Genomic DNA, 12,842 nt, shown 5'->3' on the forward strand with positions numbered 1-12,842 from the left:
CTAAAAAGGGGCTTCTGACCCAGTGAAACTGTGCCGCCCCATCTGGGACATCAGGGCCATCGCTGCTGAGCAGCCCCAGCGCCAGCGCTGCAGCACCCCAGACGGGAGCGCTCCCGCTCAGCCCGCGGGCCCCCTGCTTTAGGCCTTTCTTTTTATTATAATAAATGCTAAAATCACTCTAGTACCAGGAGCTTGCTCTCGTTTGTAACACCAGGTCAGTGCCCGTCCCTGTGCTGGCATTGCTGAGGCACCTCCAGTGCTGGGGACAGCTCTGGGCCCTCAGGACAAGAAGAGACACCGAGGGGCTGGAGCGTGTCCAGGGCAGGGAACGGAGCTGGGAAGGGGCTGGAGCCCCAGGAGAGGCTGAGGGAGCTGGGAAGGGGCTGAGCCTGGAGCAAAGGAGGCTCAGGGGGGCCCTTGTGGCTCTGCACAGCTCCTGACAGGAGGGGACAGCCGGGGGGGTCGGGCTGTGCTCCAGGGAACAGGGACAGGAGCAGAGGGAACGGCCTCAGGCCGGGCCAGGGTAGGTTTAGATGGGATAATCAGAAAATTGTCTTCTTAAAAAGGGGTGTGAAGCCCTGGAGGTGTTAAGGCCAGGGTGAGTGGTGGTGTTAGTTCTTAACATCCATGTGGGTGTTTTTTTTGTGGTTTGTTTTTGTTTTTTTTTTTCAGGCAGTTTTACAGAAATTTAAGTGATTTCCAAAATAATCAGCATGGAAAGAATTGGTGAAGAATCACATTTAGTACAACACATGCCAAAGTAGCTGAGGATTTTTCACTCAACCTTTTCAATTCCTAGAAGGGGAATCCACTGGAATCTGTGGCGTTACCAACCTCTCTGGATTACCAGAGGGACCGATCACACTGTGCCTGAGTTTCAGCACTTCCTCACTGCAGACTAAATCCTGTCTCACATGAGACATAAAATCATCTCCAGCTGCAGACTGAGGGGTGTGGGGGAGGATTCTGCCCCTGGGCTCAGGTGAGAGCCCACCTGCAGAGCTGCCCCAGCCCTGGCTCCAGCAGCACAAGGAGCTGGAGCTGCTGCAGCCAGTGCAGAGGAGGCCACGGAGCTGCTGCCAGGGCTGGAGCCCCTCTGCTCTGGAGCCAGCCTGGCACAGCTGGGGCTGCTCAGCTGCACCAGAGAAGCTCCAGGGACACCTCAGAGCCCCTGCCAGGGCCTCCAGGGGCTCCAGGAGAGCTGCACAGCCACTGGGGACAAGGCAGGGATAGATGGGATATTGGGAAGGAATTCCTGACTGTGTGGGTGGGCAGGCCCTGGCCCAGGGTGCCCAGAGAAGCTGTGGATGCCCCAGCCTTGGAAGTGTTCTGGCCCAAGTTGGACTGGGCTTGGTGTGGTGTCCAACCCTTTAGGGGAATGAAGCATCCAAGATTCAAACGTGCTCATGGTCAAAAGGAACGACAAAATTCAGAGTGTTCACAAAAGTTTTCCAAGTTAAATTACACACTTGGCATGGAAATTAATGTTGGTCTCTGACCTCTTCATATAAGCCCAGGGCAGTGGGTTTTGGATAAAGGGGTAGGGTGAAAGGGAAGAAAGGATAAAAGAGGGGCAGAGAGGAAGAAAGAGATCACCAGGCTTGGCTCCAGTGTTGATCTGGCTGGTGGAGTGTCTAGGGTCCTGGGGTGCCTGTACATAAGGTCTTGGTGGGGGCACCTTTAACAGATGACTTTCCCTGCCCTGGAGGTTACTTTCTCACTTTCTATGCAAATTTATAATCTGCAGTTCATTCTTCATTTCTTTCTGATAATGAATTGGAGGGCTTCAAGGGTCTCTGGTGGTTTTAATTCCCTGTATAGTCCTAGACTGCTTCTAGGCTTCATTGCTGGGCTGTGCTGTGTTAGTCTCCAGGAACTAGAACAAGGATGTTTGTCCCAGAAAAATGCTGCCCAATTTCTGAATGGCCCATTTTCCAGCCACATCCTGTTGTTCCTCACAGCTGTGTTTTTACCAACAAACCTTGATTCTTGTTACCAACAATCTGTGGTTGGCTCTACAATTATCCAGCTATTGGTGTTTGAGGCACACAACCTCTAATCTTCTGGGCTTCTATACTCAGGCCAACCAGATTTAATCCATGAAACAGATAGCAGCTAACAAGCAAGCTCTGAGTAATGTCCATGTGTTAGAGAAAACAAATTACTTGTTGGTGGAATTGCCTTGTCAAGCTTGATACACTTCAATGATCTCAGACCTAGAGGGAGATTAACAAGAAGAAAGGATGTAACACTGATAGCAGGCACAGAGAATGCAGAGTTTACAGGCCACAAGGACATCTGCTTGAACTTCCAAGATGAGAAAGAAACTAATAAAGTGAACCCAGCACCTGTGCTGAAACCAGCTCTGACTGGGTAAACAGTAATTCTGGCAGGGGGAATCTGTGACAACTGACCCAAGAAACCCACCGACCCAAAAGAAGAGAAAGACTGGGCATGAAAAACAGTAGAATCATTAACCAATACTAATTAATAAGAGAATTATGTAACATAGCCGGTGAACACTAGTTCCTTTGTATGCTAAAATGTATAAATTGTTAAGCATTTTGATTGTTCTAGAATACCACTAAGCACGCAGTCTTGCACAACCCTGCAATAAATAATCAATGTCTCTCTGGTGTGTCTAATTACTGGCTTATTGCACAACAGGTATGGAATCAAATTTTTGCAGACAGCGTTGTCACTGCCCCATCCCTTTTCCTGCCCGATACTGAGCCCCACCAGCTTTGCACCCCTCAAGATTTAATCAGTAGCTGTATCAGGACAGCTATGATTAAGCAGCTGCATATTGTGAGCTTCGCTTTTTTAAGGAAATCAAGATGATTACAAGAGGAATGGCAGTTTGGATGAGAGCCACGAGGATTGAAGTCAGCAGGACTGAGCAGTCAGTACCTGGGAGAAGAGTGATTCTGGCAGCGGGAGATTGCGGCCAGCATCTCATTGACCACCAACTCAAAACAGACTAACTAAAAGTGAGAGGTTTAACTAGGAAAGAAGGGTAAGAGTGGTAATTAATTGAAGTGGTAGTTAATAGAATGGTACTAACTAACCGAGAAGTTATGTAACTTGTAAGCAATGAATGCTGACGCCTTTGGTTGTTGAAATGTATAAACAGAGTAACGTTTTGATGATGGATAACCTCGACATCCAACTACCTGCTTTCTGCCAACTAGAAAAAGACAGAAATACCTCGCCTCGGTGTGTGAAATGGTGCTGCACACCGGGGAACGAGCCCGGGGGGTAACACTTCTGTCCCTGATTCTGTCACTGTCCCTGCTCCTGTCTTTATCCCCGTTCTCTTCCGTGCCCGTGTCCCTACCCTTGTCTACGTCCCTTTCCGTGCTCCTGTCCTTGTCACTACCCGTGTCCCCGCCTCTGTTCCGGTGCGTTTTCCTTCTCGTGTGCCTGCCCTTGTCCCTATTCCTTCCCGTGTCCCTGCCCTTGTCCCATCTCCGGTGGCCCCTCACTCCCCGCCCCTTCCGCCCGCTCAGGGCCATTTCAAGGACACATCCTGCAGCGGTTTTTTTTTTCTAAAAGCCTCATTTGTGTTTTATTTTGTTTTTAAAAATTATTTCTATTATTTTTATTGCCCATTCTACATATTCGTGTATAAACGGACAGACAGGTAGATATACACACACGCATCCAAACCAGGGGCACGGGAAGCAGTTCCCTGGCGCTCCCCGCCCCCTGGGCGCGGCCTCGGCGCCAAAAGGGGCGTGAGGCGCCGCGGCCATTTTGTGTGCAGAGCGCGCGGCCGGCAGCCCTCAGCGTCCGCCAGCCTCAGCCTCCCCCGGGACCCGCCGCCGCCGCGATGCTCTCCGCCCGCGTGGCCGCCGCCCTCGCCCGCTCCCTGCCGCGGCAGGCCGGCCTGGTGAGCGCCATGCCCGCCCCGGAGCCGGCGGGGCCGGGGGGACGCGGCGCCGCCGCCATCTTGGGGGCCGCTGTGACATTGAGGGTGTGAGGGGGTGACTTCGGAGTTTGGGGAGGGAAGCACGGGGTCTGCTGTCAGCGCTGTGGGACAGACCCCGCTGAGGAACAGGGTGTCCCTGCACGGGCTCGGGGTAGTGGTTTAAAGCTGTCAGGGCAAGGTCAAGGTTGTGGGGGTGAGGGGTTTATCTCTCTCTCATGCCCTCAATGTTTGTGAGGAAACGGAGGGTGGGAAGAGCCGTGAGGAGCCAGTATTTCCAGTGAATATGAATGGGGAAGAGGCCTGCTCGGGGTGCAGGTTAATAAATGGCATCACCGTTGCTGCATGCTTTTGCATTGGGAGCATTGCTTAAAATGCAAAAGCATGATATAATGCATTCATTATCACAGATTTTTTTTTTTTACTTCTTTAGTGTTCAAAGTCGGCCATGAGAAGAGTTGCTTCTCAGGGAGGGTGATTAGGCATTGCAAGGGGCTGCCCAGAGGGTGATGGAGATGCCAGCTCAGAGGTGTTTAAGGATATAATGCACTTACTGCCATGTTCTAGTTGGCAAGGTGGTGCTTGGGCAGACGTTGACCTCAGAGCTCTTTTCCAAAGTAATTGTGATTGTGAGGTATTTCTGTTGTAGTGCTTTGTGTTTCTTTTTTTTTTCCATATGTGTTTTAACAAAATCGAAATCACTGCAGTCAGATTTGTGTTAGGAGATACAACCTTCTCTCTCTGCAGAGCACTGACTGCTGCAGTGATTTCTTTATGCCCCAAGGTTCTCGTGTTCAGCACAGAAATGACAAGTATGAGGAGGTTTCTCTTTGAGAGCTGCTGCAGCGATTGATGGTGACATCAGCGCACTGCAGAAAAATGCAGCGAGGGATTTGGAGCAATTTCCTTCATTATTTGTCCTTTCTTAGTGGTGCTGGAATTGGTTCCATAGCTGTGAATGGGGTGCTGTGGAGCTTAGCTCAAAGCTTTAATGCACTTAAGCAGCTCAAGATCAAAGATGTGTTAATCTCTCAGCGGTTTTTTTTTGCACGATTAAAGGAATCTTACTGAAACAATGGCTTATTTTAGGTTTCCAGAAACACCCTCAGCGCAGCATTTGTTGCTACAAGAAACCTCCATGCCTCCAAAACATGCTTTCAGAAAACTGGTGAGTCTGAGGAAGGTCTTGAGTGTGGTTTAAGAATTTGGTCTGTCAGACAAAAAAGGAATTTGAATATGATGAGTATTAGTTGACAACACTTCGGGACATTCAAATGCTGAGCCGTTGCATCCAGCAAACTGCACTTTAATACCTTGAGAATGCCCCCAGAGCAGGGAGCGGTTGTGTGTCAGCTGGCTTACACAGAGTACCTGCTTCACCTGCAGCATTATTTGAAAAAAAAGATAGCCCCAGATTGGAGTTGCCTGCAACAGAATGAAGGACTGGATGACTTCCCCAGGCCTGCCTGGGTTTGACCTTGTGTCCTTGAGCACAACTTTATTTTGCTGCCAGCAGTCTGGTGTTTAGAGAAGACAGCTGCACTGTGTGGCATGTGCTTGGCAGTGCTTTATGCAAATTTTTTAAAGTGGTTTAAGGTGATTAAGGACATTACTAATAAATAAATTTTACAGTGTTACTTATTGTTTCTTAGCTGAGGAAATAAGCTGTTGGAAGTCAAACTGAAGTATGGAGAATATGTTTTTATATCTTACATCAAACGACTTGCTCCTGAAACATAATGAAATTAATTTACATATGTGTGGATCTTGGATCACAAATCATTTGGCAGGGTGTTCTGATGTATCCAAGGCTAAGTAGCTGCTCTGCCAGCAGGCCTGTTCTGCCTGGGCTTGGGCTGATTAATTAATCAAATTGCTTTCTAGGGAGCAAGAGCATAGGATGTAATCAGGAAAGTGGATAACTACCAGGCCTGTTTTGGTTGAAGCTGGCTGGTGATGATGAGTTGAAGCTGCTTTTATTTGCAATACAGAGACTGGTATTTATCTTAGCCTGGGTAAAGGTGTTGCTAACTAGACGTGGGAGAAAAAGGCACCTTGTGAATTCGAAGCAAGCTTGCTGATTGCTTATTGTGCCTTACAATGCTAATCTGATTTCAAACATCTCCCCAGGTACTGCCGAGGTATCCTCCATCCTGGAGGAGCGCATCCTGGGAGCTGACACCTCGGCCGAGCTGGAGGAGACGGGCCGCGTGCTCTCCATCGGTGACGGCATTGCCCGCGTCTACGGCCTGAGGAACGTGCAGGCAGAGGAGATGGTTGAGTTCTCCTCGGGGCTGAAGGTAAGCTGCCACTTAGCACAGTGTCTCTTTAGCACAGAGATATTAAAAAGACAGTATTTTAAGGAGAACCTGAGACTATGCTTGGAGGCACCACTATGAACATCGCATTAGCTTCATTGCAACTTTAATATGTAGTAACTGGTGATTTTTTTTTTTTTTTAATTTATAACACTGCTTTCAGTATCAGCATCTGATTCTCAGCCAGCATTTGAACATTTGAGCTGTCTTTGTCTTCATTTAGAAAGTAAAAGGACTAGATTTGCACTGGATTATTTCTTTGGTTTCAGGGTGTCTTTTCTGTTCACTGTTCAATAATGACCTCCCTGCTTCAATACATTATGCAGCTTGCTGGTTTGTTGTAGTCCTGTCATTGAGTTAGGGTTAAAACCTGTTTCAAGAGTACTGTAACAGCTCTCTGAACATTTTTAATGGCCCATTTCACCTTGAGCGGAGAAGAAGCCAGTCCTTTTCTCTTGTCTGGCTTCTAGGCAAGGGAGTAACGTACTCGAACCTTGCTTACCCAGTCTGTTCTTTTTAGAGAAACAATTGACTTGAGTGCTAGGCTGCTGGGGTATAACTACCTGGTAGGTTGAAAACTTAGGCAGGTTCTCTAGCCAGTGTGGAAGAAAATAGACACTTGTACATAGAAGCAGAACATTGTCACAAGGTTGAGGTAGATCATGTAGGATTTGTGAAATGATCATGTCAATATGAAAGTTTTTATGCATGTCAGTATGGATTTTCTCAGAGTGGTGTGATCTCTGTCCCAGGGCATGTCCTTGAATTTGGAGCCTGACAACGTTGGTGTTGTCGTGTTTGGTAACGACAGACTGATCAAGGAGGGGGATGTTGTGAAGCGGACCGGTGCCATTGTGGATGTTCCTGTGGGGGAGGAGCTGCTGGGCCGTGTTGTGGATGCCCTGGGCAATCCAATTGATGGGAAGGTAAGTGTAGCTGGGTGCTGAGTACCTCTGCTCTTATCTGTGTGATACAGACCTCAGCAGTTTTTTCTCTCTTTTAGGGTGCTATTGCATCTAAGACACGTAGGAGAGTTGGCTTGAAGGCCCCTGGGATCATTCCCAGGATCTCTGTGCGTGAGCCCATGCAGACTGGGATTAAGGCTGTGGACAGCTTGGTGCCCATTGGCCGTGGCCAGCGTGAGCTGATCATTGGTGACAGACAGACTGGGTAAGTGTAGTGCTCAAGCCTAAAATGTTCCTTAAACAGACACACAGGTACAGCGGAGCTGGACACAGGGTTGGGGAAGGGCTGGGCGAACCGTGGGCAGCTTAACTCACCAGCCTCTCTGTTGCATAGGAAAACTTCAATTGCAATTGACACCATAATCAACCAGAAACGATTCAACGATGGCACGGATGAGAAGAAGAAGCTGTACTGTATCTATGTTGCAATTGGCCAGAAGAGATCCACTGTTGCTCAGCTGGTAAAGAGGCTCACTGATGCAGGTATGGATTTTGGGAGATGGTTGAGCCTGGCACCTAATGACATCCTGTTCTCATTGTAATGCTGTGACCTCTCCTGGCTGCAGGTGTAGACAGAATTCATATTACATGAGTGAATTACTTAATTTTATGAACAAGAAATCTCTATACCTGTCATGGGGAAAAAACATCATTTTTTCTGTATCACAGTTAGGAATACTATTTTGAGGTCCCCAAACTGCTGAATTCCTTCTGGAAAAGTCACCCTGTAGATTTAGTTTTTTTCAGCAGAGTTGAAAGCTTCATCTTGGCAGTCAGGCAGGCCTGGTGACAAACTGTGGCCTTCAAATTGTCATTGACTTGGCATTTGTCCCATGTGTTCCATGTGGCAGTCAGTGTGAGTGGCAGCTGGAAATGCAGTGAAGAGCTTTTACTGCCCAAACACAAGGCATTAAATAATAGCATCTCTTCAGAATCAGTGATTTCTGTGACCAAGGCTCCACATTTAACAGAGCTCGCAGGAGATCAGGCACTTTGACCTCATTCCTGGTGGTCCTGGCAGCTGTCATGGAAGAACCCACACATTAAGGACAGTAATTTGTTTGAGATTGTCACAGAGGGTTGTACTGTCTTACAGCAGCCAGGAAACTATGGACTTTCAGTATGAGTTTTTTTGAGAAGAAAAAATTGTCTTCATCTTAAGCTTTGTTTTAAATGGGAAAGATGTCTGCAAGTGTTAAAAGTTAGCTGCCACAAAGTTGCTCTTGAGAACTCTTGAGTCAGTTTTGCTAGCAGGTGTGTTTAGCTACATCTGGTGTGCTGGGCTTTCCTGTAGCAACAGTGGCACTGCCTGGCTGTGCTTCGGCACTGGTCCTTCTCGTGCTTGTTGTGTTTGCTGATTTATGATGACGCAGGGCACTCAGAGGTGTCTCCAATCCTTTCCAGATGCCATGAAGTACACTATTGTGGTGTCTGCCACAGCATCCGATGCGGCCCCCCTGCAGTACCTGGCTCCCTATTCGGGCTGCTCCATGGGGGAGTACTTCAGAGACAACGGGAAGCACGCACTCATCATCTATGATGACTTGTCCAAACAGGTCAGAAACTTTGGTTTTGGGCCTTGTGCTGTGGCATTAGTGTTTGTAGCCGTAAGAACACCTCAGGTTTAGAGCTGTGAAATGTTGAGTGGGGTGCAGAGCTCTGAAGGCTGTCTGTGCTCCACGCAGGCCGTTGCCTACCGTCAGATGTCTCTGCTGCTGCGCCGCCCCCCTGGCCGCGAGGCCTACCCGGGCGATGTGTTCTACCTGCACTCCCGGCTGCTGGAGAGGGCAGCCAAAATGAACGACTCCTTCGGGGGCGGCTCCCTGACCGCCTTGCCTGTCATCGAGACTCAGGCTGGGGACGTGTCTGCTTACATTCCAACCAATGTCATCTCCATCACCGATGGACAGGTAGGGCTTCCTCACAGCCCAGCATCTCCGTGGAGCTTAGTGACTGGTCTCTGAGGAGGCCTTCAGGCTTCTGAACAAGATAGTGATACTACAATTCTGTCCTGCAGATCTTCTTGGAAACTGAGTTGTTCTACAAAGGTATTCGTCCAGCCATCAACGTTGGTCTGTCTGTGTCCCGTGTGGGTTCTGCTGCTCAGACCAGAGCTATGAAGCAGGTAATTGGGAAATGGCTGTTCCTTCTCGTGCTAGAGATGAGTGGTGTGTAGGTGTGAACAGAGAAGGATTAAAGCTTTGCATCTATCAGTGTTAACACAATTATAAAAGAGCAAACTTTAGATAGCTCTTTAATGCTTCCATTGCCTGCTGAGAAATGCATGGGAGAAAGGGAAGCAATATCTGCATAAAGATGCAGGATTCAGTTTTGATGTATTGAACTGGGTATTGATCACTTACAAAACAGAGAATGCTCTCTTAACTGCAGGCTTTTAGTCCAGACTAAATTATCTAGAATTAGAGAGATGTATATCAACAGTTGCTGTTTCCACAGAGAGATAGTGTGCTTATGGTAAAGTGTGGGGTTTTTGTAATGTTTATAATAATTTGTCAGTTTGTATATTGACTTTTATGGAGTGCAAGGCAGAGCTGACTGTAACACCTGTCAGCAGCCAGCTAACGTTCAGACTCCTGGGCACAGTTAGCGGTGGTGTCAGTGGCTGTGACTGTGCCCTGCAGGTGGCCGGCACCATGAAGCTGGAGCTGGCTCAGTACCGGGAGGTCGCCGCCTTCGCCCAGTTCGGCTCTGACCTGGACGCGGCCACGCAGCAGCTGCTGAACCGCGGTGTGCGCCTGACAGAGCTGCTCAAGCAGGGCCAGTACGGTGAGTGCGTGCCCCGGGCTTGGCAGGGCTGCCTGCACTGGCCTTGGGTAGCATTTGTGTCTGTTCTGTGCTCATGGTGCGTGCAGATTTGCTTGCACTGAGCTGTCCGTGTGGACTTGGTTTTCCAAGGACTCTGTAGTCTGTTATGTCCTGGTGGAAGAGTTCCAGTGGTGTGAGTGCTGTCTTTTCCTGCAGTTCCCATGGCTATTGAGGAGCAGGTGGCAGTCATCTATGCTGGTGTAAGAGGTCATTTGGACAAGCTGGAGCCCAGCAAGATCACCAAATTTGAGAGTGCTTTCCTGGCTCATGTACTGAGCCAGCACCAGGACCTCCTCTCCACAATCAGGTATGGTGGTTTACCTTGATTTATCCCAAGGGTATTGATGTCTGTAGTGCAGATAATGGTCACTGACCTGTTAGTGTAATGTGTCCTAGAACATCGGGCATTCAGATGGCTGTATCAAAACTGGGGCTTAAATCAGCCTTCCTACCATCTGCCGTCCTCAGCTTCAGCTCCTAGGAAAAGCAGCTGATGCTTAAAGTGAGCCTTCTTGCAATGTGTCTCCTCTAACCTGTTCCTGAAATCTTTATTGATTCATATTGTGGACAGCTTTGAGCTGTTGGAGTGCTGTAGGTTAAGTGCTCCTGAGTGAACTGTTGGGAATTATTTCTGTAGTCCTGTCCTGGAAACTGGTCCTGGCTTTTTTTGTCATGAAGACAATCATATGCTTTCTGTCTCTGGGGACCAGCTCCGTAGGTTGGGCCTTGTTGGAATTCATATGGCTGTTCTGAAAGAATTTGTGAATTAAACAGGACTGGCTCTTTCAGGAGAAGGGATACTCTGTCAGTGGGATGGCTTCATGTACCAAACAAGTGTGTTCATTTATCTACTGAATTTGTTAGGAATGGGAAGGTTTGTTGTAAAGCTTCTGTGTTTGTCTTGGGGTTGACCCTGTTTTGATTGCTGTGTCAGAATTTCACTGAACTCTTCCCACAGGACCGAAGGGAAGATCTCTGACCAGACAGAAGCAAAGTTGAAGGAAATAGTCACAAAATTCCTGTCTACTTTTGAGGCGTAAACTCTAAAACTAACAGACCAGACCAGGCTGGTTCTAGCAGACCAGCCCAGGCTGTTGTGATCCAGTGTTCCAGCTCCGTCAAAGATGACAAAAGCATGTGCGACTTGAATGTACAGATCTCGGTGAGAATAAAGGTTCCCATGTAAAAAGGCTCTGTTCTGAATGTAAAAATAACTGTGTTCTGTGTGATTTCTTTTTGTCCGTACTTCTGGCTCACTCTTGCACCTGTGGAACTGATCTGAACTCCCCTGGACACAGCCCTGCTGGAAGCACTCTGGGAATCAGGGGTGTCCTTAATGCTTGAGTGGGCAAAATCCCCTTACAGGAGCCAGGAGAGTGGCAGAGCTGAGGGACCTTCTCAGTGTTCATCATTTGTGCCAGGCAGCTTATCCTGCAGAGGGGCATTGCAGCTGGGGTCACAGGGATAACCCACTGGGCTTCACAGGATTCCCTTAACTGTGACACTGACAGAGCATTTCTTGGAATTGCTGTCTGACCCGTCCTGGTGCCTGGCCTTAGGAATACTGGTCTTTGTGTCTTGGCACTATTGCAGGTGTAGCTGTCAACAGCAGTAATACCTGATGACTTAAATCTGAGAATCCCAGAATGGTTTTGGAGAAGACCTTGAACATTGTCTCGCTCCACCCTTCTGCCATGGGCAGGGACACCTTCCGCTATCCCAGGTCACTCCAAGCCCTGTCCAGCTTGGCCGTGAGCACTTCCAGGGATGATGCAGCCACAGCTGATCTGAGCAGCCTGTGCCAGGGCCTCAGCAACCTCACAGACAAGAATTTCTTTCCAATATCCCATCTAACCTTGCCCTCTGGAAGGCTGCAGTTGGGTCACCCCAAAACTGCCTCTCCTCAGGCTGAACAGTCCCAATTCTCTCAGCAGAGCTGCTCCATCCCTCTGATCATGTTGGTGCCTCTGGATTCCCTGCAGCAGCTCCAGCTCCTTGTGCTGCTGGAGCCGGGGCTGGGGCAGCTCTGCAGGTGGGCTCTCACCTGAGCCCAGGGGCACAGGGGCAGGATCCCCCTGCCCTGCTGCCCACGCTGGGGATCAGCCCAGGGCAGGGGGTTCAGGCTGGGGCAGGACTGCTCTTGATGTGTGCGCTGTCCCAGGTTAACTTCCTGTACAGCAGTGTCCACCTCCCAGTCCAGGTGTGGAGTTACAGGCAGCTAGAAACATTCTCACACCGTTTGGGCTGACAAGCTTCTCTTGTTAACGGCCTGAGTGCTTTAAGAGAGTGGGATCTGCAGTACTGGGCAAAAATAAACACACACTTGAAATCCAGAGATGGCAAATACCTTTTGGAAACAGTTAGTGCTGTGCTCCAGGAGGAGGATCTTGTGTTCCTTCATCTTGTTTCTTTAACCCTACAGCCCCAGAGGAGGTGGCTGGGGGGCCTCACAGGTGTGAGGGAATTCTGCTGTGGAACATTTCCACTCTGATCTGCCCAACATCACGTTCCTTCCAGGACAGCTGTAAAAGCTTGTGACTTTCTGCCCAGTGACTAAACCCTCGTTACTGCTTGATGTTGCTGTGCCATGCTTCACGTGCTGCTATAGTTGGAAAGTCCTGAACTCAAAAGTATCTCAGTCCTAAACAGAGATCTATTTTTTCCTAGTAACATAAGATAAATGTTGCTGAGTGGTGCCAAGGGCTGGGGCTGGAAGCTGGGAAATGGTGAGTGGATCACAAAATCACAGTGGTTTGGTTTGAAAAGGACCTTAAAGATCGTCTGTGTCTACCTGCTGCTGTGTGC

At 48.8% G+C, this 12,842-nt stretch overlaps 1 protein-coding gene across 1 annotated transcript; it reads left to right on the forward strand.

Moving 5' to 3' along the window:
- The first annotated feature begins 3,791 nt into the window (after window positions 1–3,791).
- Window positions 3,792–11,251, forward strand: ATP5F1A (ATP synthase F1 subunit alpha). The gene is made up of 12 exons (XM_063179638.1): window positions 3,792–3,892; window positions 5,018–5,096; window positions 6,059–6,228; window positions 6,999–7,172; window positions 7,250–7,416; window positions 7,546–7,694; window positions 8,616–8,767; window positions 8,897–9,121; window positions 9,229–9,336; window positions 9,854–9,998; window positions 10,194–10,344; window positions 10,996–11,251. Exons 1-12 carry the CDS (start codon window positions 3,833–3,835, stop codon window positions 11,075–11,077), a joined length of 1,662 nt encoding a protein of 553 aa, XP_063035708.1. The 5' UTR covers window positions 3,792–3,832; the 3' UTR covers window positions 11,078–11,251.
- Window positions 11,252–12,842: the final 1,591 nt, after the last annotated feature.

This window comes from Melospiza melodia, chromosome Z (assembly GCF_035770615.1).
Source record: "Melospiza melodia melodia isolate bMelMel2 chromosome Z, bMelMel2.pri, whole genome shotgun sequence".
Taxonomy (NCBI): domain Eukaryota; kingdom Metazoa; phylum Chordata; class Aves; order Passeriformes; family Passerellidae; genus Melospiza; species Melospiza melodia.

Coding starts and splice junctions, on each gene's coding strand:
- ATP5F1A (XM_063179638.1), top strand. CDS start 3,833: ATGCTCTCCGCCCGCGTGGCCGCCGCCCTCGCCCGCTCCCTGCCGCGG. Junction 3,893..5,017: donor TGCCGCGGCAGGCCGGCCTG/GTGAGCGCCATG, acceptor GGCTTATTTTAG/GTTTCCAGAAACACCCTCAG. Junction 9,999..10,193: donor GCTCAAGCAGGGCCAGTACG/GTGAGTGCGTGC, acceptor CTTTTCCTGCAG/TTCCCATGGCTATTGAGGAG.